Source organism: Notolabrus celidotus, chromosome 15 (genome assembly GCF_009762535.1).
Source record: "Notolabrus celidotus isolate fNotCel1 chromosome 15, fNotCel1.pri, whole genome shotgun sequence".
In the NCBI taxonomy this organism is placed as follows: domain Eukaryota; kingdom Metazoa; phylum Chordata; class Actinopteri; order Labriformes; family Labridae; genus Notolabrus; species Notolabrus celidotus.
In genome coordinates this window covers 19,321,511-19,331,211 of record NC_048286.1, presented here as the reverse complement: position 1 = coordinate 19,331,211, position 9,701 = coordinate 19,321,511, and the positions used below count along the sequence as shown (strand labels likewise).

Here is a 9,701-nt window from a genome sequence, read left to right as displayed (position 1 = left end):
TACTGTACTCAAGTACATTTACTTTGTTACTGTCCACCACTGGAGGCTTGTAGGATTAGAGTGGTATAAACGATTACTGCTTTTTCACCAAAGATAAGGTTATGCCAAGTGTCATATATTTTTATCAACTTACAATTTGAGAAACAAAACAGCAATTCTGAGAAACAAAAAATAATAGAATACTTTTCTTTATAGGTGACTTTGCTTTCATTTTTGTTTCATTTGTACAACCCTATTTCCAAAAATAGTTGGGATGCTGTGTAAAATGTTAATAAAAACTAAAATTGATGGTTTGACAATCATAAAAAGCCTATATTCAACTGAAAATAGTGCAAATACAACATAATTAATGTTGTAACTGAAGAATTTAACTGACTTTAATATATGCTTCCTTTAAATTCAATGCCAGCAACATTTTTCAAAAAGTTGGGACTGGAACATATTTACATTTGTGTTACATCACCTCTTCTTTTAATACTCTAAATGTTTGGAAACTGAGGAGACCAGCTTCTGGAGTGATGGAAGTGAAATGTTATCCCACTCTTGCCTCATATAAGATTCCATCTGCTTAACAGTCCTCCTTTATGTTTTAATGATGCACCAAATGTTGTCGATGGGTGACAAGTTGGGACCAGTTTAGCATCTGGACTCCCCCTCCACAGAGCTGTGCTGTTGTGCAGAATGTTAATGGTCTTAGGCAAGGTCTTGGTTGAAAAAAGCATTGTCTGGATGACAACACATGCTCCTTCAAAACCTGCTGTCACTTACTCATCCATCCAAATGCCATCACAGATGCTGGCTTTTGAGCTTTGCACTGACAAAAAGCTGGGTGGTCCATCTTCTCTTTAGAGCAGAGGATGCCCCATTCATGATTTCTAGAAAGAGTGTCAAATTTTGATTAGTCAGACTACAGGACAGTTTTCCACTCTGTCTCAGTCCATCTCAATCTGGATCCTGCCCAGAGAAGTCATCAGCATTTCTTGATCATGTTTATATATGGTTTCCTCTTTGCATGGCATTTTGTGGATGCAGCAACAAACTGTGTTCACTGACATGATTTTTGGAGGTGATTTTGAGCCCATGCGCTTACTTCCACTTCAGAGTCATATCTGTTTTTAATGTAGTGCCACCATCCAAGTATTGGTTTCTGGCTTGTCCCTTCTGTACAGATTTCTCCAGACTCTCTTTGCAGAGAGTTTTTTTTTTTTATATTACACAACTTTTCCAGTGTTTTGCTGTTCCTGTCTCAACTTTTTGAAAATGGGTTGCTGGAATCAAATTGAAAATAACCATCAATTTTTCAGTTTTTTAAGCTTCACTTTTTTGATAAGCTGTCTTTGTTGAAACCTTTTTTGGAATAGGGGCTGTACCAATCCTCAGCCTAGAGAAACCAAAAACAAAAACAGTTGCCTTTTATTGCCAGTGGTATTAGCTTCTAGGCCAGCCATTCTGCTTACATTTGGCTGCAGGTGTGTACAATGAAGCAGGTAAAAAACCCTGGTATTCTTTTGGTTTTTGAGCAAAAAAAAAAAAAAAGCAATCCAACTAAGCAGCCACACAAAGCTGGTTATTACATTTGTTAGTCAACCCATGTTTTCACGATCTGGCCAGTGGCGGAGCCAGACAGTTTTGACCTGGGTGGCCAAACTGGGGCACTGACGGTTCAGAGGGGGCCAGGCGTGGAAAACATTAGGGGCTTACCCCAAACCTTGGAGGGTTACCTCCAATAATCACATCTACTTTAAATTCTTTTTATAATTTTTTTTTTTAATTTGTTACATTTTAGTAGATTTCTAATGTTAAAATTAAAAATGTAACTCGACAGTGTCAACATTTCAATCTGCTGAACTGAACTCTTTAAGGACTCAAAATGAAGATGATTTTCTAAAGTCAAAGAATCAACAAAAATAATATTCAAATCCACAGAAACTACTGTCTCTGCAACTTGTTGAAACACAACACAACAGCTGATTTCAATAATACAAGTAATGCCTCTGACATGGCAAACAGCCAATCATGTTAAAGAATTTCAGGATGGCCAATCAGTTTCCAGAGGTGGCCATGACCACCCCTGGACACCCCCTGGCTCCACCACTGGATCTGGTCATGAACCTTCTTTTGCAGCACTTGAGCAACCTTAAAATCGTTAACCTACTGGCAGCCATGTGTCATATCTTAAGAATTAAACAATAATATATGACAAAAACAAAGACCTTCTCTTGCTACCAAACACAGGAGGGAAAAATGGCAAAATCTAATGCAAACAGAAATGGTCATACATTACTGTTGAACTACTGAGTGGCATCAGTAGATATGAAAAAATTACATCTGTTCAAACCTGGTTGGGTGTGCTGAAAAAGTAACCACACCGTTACAGCCCAGAAATCAAATATTAGAAAGTAACCAGTCATGTCAGCAATAAATACTTTCAACTCATCTTTTTATTTATTACAAGAATATTGATGATATTTTTGGTTTGCACTGAAACATGAAAATATGTTTGGGTTTCTTATGCAACTAATGTGGATGAACAGGCTTCACAGACACTCAGAACACTTCTTCAATCGTCCAAAATATCAACAAAATGTAAAGCTCCACGTTAGACAGAATTACCAACGCTATATCAGCTGACAAAAGACAAACACACACACTCAGACAGACATACACACACATACATACATACACACAGCATCAAATTCACAAACTTCTGTGATGACTGCATCCACAAGTATCCACACACACTCATTCACACATTCACTGGTGTTAGAGCATCAATGTTAACAGTTCTTTATACCGGATAAAAAAATAAAACAGGATTTGAAAACACCATTCATTTCATATTGGTTATATTTTACATGATTGATACATACTAGTTGTTCAACAGAACACTTAAAAACACTTTTAAAAATACGTCAAGCCCAGTTCATGACGGAGAGACTATACATATCCAAAGTGATGTATTGGACTCACAATAACAGTAAGAGTCATTCCTCAGGCTTTAACACACACTAATTTTCCGACTTGATGGAGATCTCGGTGACATAATCTGTCTGCAACTTAAAAACATGAATCAGTCACCTCTCCTTTTTTCAAAAGAGCCTTAGACAGCAGCGCTAAGAGACATAATTACCTCTGCCAAGTGTCACCAAAGTGGAACAAAGGATGTCTGTAGTGACGAAGATGTTCTTAGTGTGTCTTGTTTTCTGTACGTCTGTGTTTCACCTCTGCTGGCAAACTTGCTCCTCCTCGTTCAGGGAAACATGACAGCTATCTGATACCATTATTCAGCCCTGTAAGTCCAACACTTCATTATTGAAATAATCTTGTTGTTCAGTGGAAAGTGCGAGCACCACAGCTCCTTAAAATCAAATAACAGAAGCCCCACACTGCCGCTCTACTCCAAACACAAGGACTTAAATGTTACAATATACCCCGAGTATTACAAACATTTGATATTCTGCTGCTGTGGGGAAACGAGCGAAGCACTTCTGTGATCGAGTTACCGAATGCAGGACATTAGTTATCGCTGCACAACCTCGGGCGACACCCAGGTGTGACTCTTCCCACAGTGGAGTATCTCTGTTACAAGCAGCCGTTCAGACCGTCCTCACATCTCTGTGTGTGTAAGTCTCCAGCCAATGTCCCTCAGTGGTCTTTAGACTGGTAACCCATGTGTGTGTTGGTGAGGAAGTCACAGGTGGGGATGCTGCCGACCGCCTGGTGGATGTTCGTGGCTGTGATCTCTCTCGGAGCCCTACAAATGCCAAAGTTGCAAAGTGAGGATTTGAAGTGCTTTTATTGCTCAAGAAATATATTGCAGTCTGGGACATCACTAACTGGTTCCTGAATATTAATGACTTTTGAGTCGTTAGCTGCTTTTCAAATAGTTCTGAACTTTTTCAGTTTTTTTTAAGTCTTTATTAGATCGGACAGCTGAAGAGACACAGGAAACATGTGGAGGAGAGAATGGGGGAAGCTGTGCAGGCTGCAGGTCGTGGCTGGGAGTTGAACCAGGGACCATTACAATGAGGACTATTCTATCATTTCAGTGCCCTGCTGTCCTATATCATGTCAATGGAAAAAACAAAATACTGTAAATGTGTGGAAAATAACATCTCCCAGTGTATAAATAAAGCATGTAACAAGCAGAGGGGTCAAGTAACGAAGTACAAATACTTACCTTACTTAAGTAGAGATTTTGGGTATCTATACTTTACTGGAGTAATTATTGTTCAACCGACTTTTTACTTCTACTCCTTACATTTTGAAAATAGCCTCGTTACTCTTATTTCATTTCGGCTTGTTTTCTTTTCGGCTTGTCATCGTTCAAAAAAAACCAAAAACCTATCCCGATATCCCACAATTTGATTGTGGTTGGATGAGAGGTAAAGACGTGATACATTAACATATTAACATAACATTATAGTCATTGGTCACGGTTACATGTTTTTTTAATTCGGAATTTAAGTATTCTCCTTCGCGTTTACATGGAAATAGTAATTCCGAATTGAGGTTTACATGGAAAACACGTTTAATCGTCTTTATTCAATTCCACTTAAGGTCTGGGGGTTGGGAAGGGTTCTGATTGGACAGGGGCGGGCATGACGTATTTACGTCTACCAGAAGAAAACAGACCCCAGTTCCTGCTTCTTTCATTTTCGGTTACAACATGAAAGACCACACAAGTGACAAGTCCCTGGATTAACTTCGACGCTACAGCTTTAAAAAGGTCCACATTTTTTTGATTCCGTCCACCAACTCTTTTCATGATATCAATTTCTTCTCAGGCTCCTATTAAGTAAATAGTCTCGGCTCGAGTCCAACGCTTGCTTCGGGCGGCCATCCTGGGATATGTGCCCGACAGCGCAGAATAAGTGCGTCATCGCGACAGGACAAGGGAACGAGCATGCGCAGAACGACTTTAAAGCGGAATGAACGTATACATGATCGAGGAATTATTCAATTCGGATTTAAGAATAGAATAAACCAGCCACTTACTTCGGATTTAAGTTTAATTCGGAATGTTCATTTTCATTCAGAATAAGGTGTTTACATGGTCATTTTTAATCTTTTTAAAGAGGATTTAATTTCATTCTGAATTAAAGAGGAATTAAAAGTCTTGTGTAAACGTAGCCAATATGGCCTTTAGAAACATGTTTTTTTAGGAGGTGGTGTAGTGCACTATAGGCCCCTGTGGCGCAGCCTAAGATTTTGTCCTTAATGGCATTTTTTCCCCCTTACATTACTTTTACTTTTATACTTTAAGTAGTTTTGAAACCAGAACTTTTATACTTTTACTTGAGTAAAAAGCTTGAGTTGATACTTCAACTTCTACAGAAGTCTTTTTAAACCCTAGAATTTATACTTCTACTTGAGTGATGAATGTGAATACTTTTGACACCTCTGGTAACGAGTGACTCAAGAAAAGAAAAACAAACAGACCAAAACACCCTCCTTGGTTTCTACATGCAATTATTTAAGTACTGGATCCACAGCAGGCAGGCAGTGGGAGGATTTGCTGATTTATTACAGAGCAGAAACACTCAGCTGTGTTTGGAAAATGCTCAGCAGTTCACTTTGTTGGTAGGTGTTTTTTTCTTTTCTTTACTACTGCCTAATTGCCTTGACAACATTTTAAAAGGACAAGGCTTCAATAAATCCCACAAAAACACCAGTGAGTCATTCTTTGTGTCCAAACTCAGTCCAAAGCCCTTTGTTCCCTCTTTAAAAAAAACACCTCATACTGCAAATAGCTCCTTAACCCTCCTGTTATGTTTGTTTCTCCTGAACAGCAATAATGTTCCTGGGTCAATTTGCCCCGGGGCATATTCAATTATCCAAGTGTTAGAATCCCAAAAAATCCCAATACACCTTTTTTAAAATCTATTTCTAACTCCATCACTAACCATTTAAATCAAGATTTACTCCATTGGTGTTCTTTAATTCTCACAGATCATGGTTCAATGAGGATAACTCACTCGTTTTACATTAAAATTCATGTTAAAATTTTTTTAATGTACATTGGAAAGCCCTAAATATAAATACAATAGTTTCACATGACAAAATTTTGTTTATTTAATTTTATTTTTTTTTATCAAATGAAGTGATGTTGATAAATTAACACGACTACTCTTCTGTCACATGCTGCCCAGATTTTTATGCTGCATTTAGCTGGTTTGGAAGGCAAATATTGCCTAAGATAAACTTTTAAAAGGGTCAAATTGACCTGCAACATAACAGGAGGGTTAAAAATATGACAAGTTTGTTTGGTTTCCATTTTCAGCTGTGGATTCATGTTATTAAAGCAATCTAATGTGTGTTTACAGCAGCAGGACTGTTTATGTGGGACTGACTCATACTATAGTGGCCATGTCTCCATCACATTAATGATGTCACCCAGAGTAATAGTACTAATCATTGCTTTGATTTAAAGACTTACCTCTGTTTATACATTCTGAATATTGTTTCTGTAATTCTGTTTGTTCAAAGTGCTGTTTGTTGTTGTGGACAAGTTTCAAATAACCTCAGCAGCAGTCTGTTAGTTTGGACTCGACCCAGATATGATGAATGTGATGAAAGTAAAAAAAAAAAAAGGAGAGCACTAAGCAGGCTGCACGTTAGAGAGGGCAAAAAAAAAAAAACAGAGGCTGACCTGTTCTGAGGGGATTTGGCGTAGGCCCCAGCTAGAGCTTCTCTCAGGACGTCACTGGCAAACTGTTCAGTAGCCTGCAGCACACATGCACGCACACACACACACAGACACACACACACACCATTAGTCACAAATAAAGCCCACTCTCTGAACTGTACAAGGTGAAACACACCAAACTGTGCAGGTGTATATTTCATATATATACAGTGTATTTATCATTGTGTTCAAGGGTATGTTGAGGTAATAATGAGATCCTCTGCTCTGGCTAGTTAAGTGACCGACCTTCAGAATCATGGCTTCCACTACAGGAGCAAACACGTTCTTCTCAACCTCGACCGGCTGGAAGGTCACACCGATCTGAGAGAGAGAGAGAGAGTGAGAGACAGACACAGAGAGAGAGAGAGAGGAATCATTAGATAAAAATATAAATGGGAAATAAAGTTGTTTTTTTGTTAAAAGTTCAGTTCCTTAAACTCCAGGGAGGTTCCTGACCTGCTGAGCTGTTTCACTGACAAACTGGGCCGACATGCAGGGTCCCAGGAAGAACTTGGGCTCCGCATCGGCCTCCTGCTCCTCCTCTTTGACCTTCAGTTTCTGGCAGGGAGGAGTCACAGTGACAATGTCGACTATCTCGTCGTCTGTCTCCTCTGGTTCGGTCTTCAGCAGAGCTTGCATCTGCTCCAGTCTCAGCACCAGCTCCTCGCAGCTGCTCAGGGTGGTCGGGCACTCTGCAGAAGAAGAGTTAGATATACATTAAGCAGTAGGATGCTAGTGAAGCAGAAACAGAGCCTGAATCAGGACTTTTTTTCTGCAGCTTCATGTGTGGCTGTGTGGGAATCAGGATTATTTGTGCAAGAAGGAGGGATGAGTGGAACAGAGACACTTATTATCACTTTGTCTGACTCAGGCTAGCGTGTGACTCACTGAGATAAGAAGCCTCGTCTCTCACCCTTTACAGACAAAAGACGGAATTAATGAGTCCCTGCATCACAAACACTAAGGCTGCACACTGGTCTCCCTCACACACCACTGGACTGTATTAAACCATTACTGGACAAACTGGTAGCTACAGAGGCGCTACACCCACACATGCAACACTGAAGAGATAATATTGATCCAAACAAAAATGAGAAGACCGTGAAGGTGCAAAAACAAGCAAAAGCATTTGCAATAAAATATCACATCAACTCTAAAACTCACCAGGCTCGTTGTCTATCTGCGTTAGAATGTCCTCGATTGACTCGTCATCAGTCCTGCGTTGGGGCTCGAGGTCAGGCGGGGTGTAGCCTCTCTGTCGGCACCACTGAACCACCTCTCTGGTCTTTGGAGGGGTGAGGGCCTGCAGGCGGGGCGAGCGGTCCAACACATCCTGGACGACCCGCTTTACAGCCACCGCACGCTGAAGCTACACAGACACATGCTGGTGTTTTTACATGAAACTTTAAAGCTGTGGATTGATACTTTATGCACAGAAATTAACATTTCATAACTGCAGAGCCTCAAAGTGCATAAATCTGGGCACACACAGTCACTCCGGTCCAGTTGCGGCTACTTCACAGCCTGCCCTGTACTGTATTTTTGATGTGCTTTGAAGTTCTCTGTCCCCCTGCGTAAATGAGTGACCGGTGGATATAAATATCCTCGTCTGGGCTCATCTAAGAGCCTTTTACAGCCGTGGAAAAAAGGAGCACAGGCAGCAAGGACATGGGCCGGTCTGTATGAGCTATTGATGAACACATTAAGGAGAGATGAGAGGAGACATTCAGGCAGAGATACACATCTGACCAGATAGATGGGAAGACATGATGCAAGCAGAAAGCTTGCTGAGTCAGGCGTCCAGCACGGAGCACCAAGACAGATTACACAGTGAAGAAAACTGCAAACAATGCAAATTATCACTGGCACTGAAGACGCCCTCGCTCTGGAACCTGGAGGGCAACTGTTAGTGAGCGGCTGGTTTCGCTTGGAGATGTAAACAGTGTTACATTAAACCTTTATTGAAGGTGATTTCTCTGCATGCAACGCAGGGGAGTGTGGGTAATGTGAAACTTAATCCTGGACTTATTCTTTAAGAAACACAATCAGTACCTTTTGATTCATGTCGGATGAACATCTAAATATTCAAGTTGGCATTCTTTAATTATTGATTAACCTATTAAATAAGTGTGGGTTTTTCTCTTAATAATAATAATAATAATAACTGGTATTTATAAAGCACCTTTCAAGAAACCCAAGGTCGCTTCACAGGGTCAGGTAGGGGGTCTGGGGGGTAGGTGGGGATAACACTATCTAACGGGTAAAGGCCTTAGTCCGGGGGATAGAGAGGAGACCCAGGTCCGAAGACCGGATGTTCCAGGATGGAGTGTGTCGGTGGATGAGGTCAGCCAGGTATTGGGGGGCAAGGGCATGGTGGTGCGGTACTTTACAGGGAGCCAGTGGAGGTGAATGAGAGTGGGGGTGATGTGCTGCCAGGGCTTGGTGTGTGTGAGAACCCTAGAAGCTGAGTTCTGCACGTATTGGAGCCTGTCCAGGGCATTGCTGGGTACCCCGAACAGGACTCCATTATAGTAATCCAGCCGGCAAGTATTAAGTCTGAAAAACTGTACTGAAAACTCCAGATCCCCCTCCTCTTTAGTTTCACTTACTCAACCAAAACCAATAAAATCCCTTCAACTAATAATGTGAAAATAGTTTCTGCATGATTTCCTTTCAACTAATGGTTGCAGCTTCAACTTGCATTAATGAATTAAATATGGTTATGTATATTTGCATTCCTGTTTGTTCTTTAAAGCAGTCCTCTCGGCTGTTCTGTCCACACTTTGACTCCATTGAGGCTTAATAATCGCTCAAAGGTGTAGATATTGAACAGCATTCAACATCATTTGTGCACACAACAAAAAAAGTCACCTCAGATGCTCTGCGCTTTCCAATATTCCAGGAATAATACTGTTCTGTTGAAGAGGCACAGAATGGATGGGAGTCTTCAGCTGAACAAAACGGACAAACAGAGAATTAAAAATCACATTGGATTAGCATTTTTAAAACGGAG

The 9,701-nt window shown here is 40.6% G+C and overlaps 1 protein-coding gene across 1 annotated transcript in view; it reads right to left on the bottom strand.

Moving 5' to 3' along the window:
• Positions 1–2,423: 2,423 nt before the first annotated feature.
• The window catches only part of yeats2 (YEATS domain containing 2), a 32,732-nt gene continuing 25,454 nt past the window's right edge, over positions 2,424–9,701 (bottom strand). Inside the window, exons 25-30 of the mRNA XM_034702514.1 lie at positions 9,560–9,639; positions 7,853–8,057; positions 7,145–7,380; positions 6,935–7,009; positions 6,653–6,726; positions 2,424–3,754 (exon numbers count right to left, since the gene is read on the bottom strand). Coding sequence (XP_034558405.1) covers positions 3,646–3,754; positions 6,653–6,726; positions 6,935–7,009; positions 7,145–7,380; positions 7,853–8,057; positions 9,560–9,639 — 779 coding nt within the window. The 3' untranslated portion in view covers positions 2,424–3,645. The remainder of the gene's footprint in view (positions 3,755–6,652; positions 6,727–6,934; positions 7,010–7,144; positions 7,381–7,852; positions 8,058–9,559; positions 9,640–9,701) is intronic.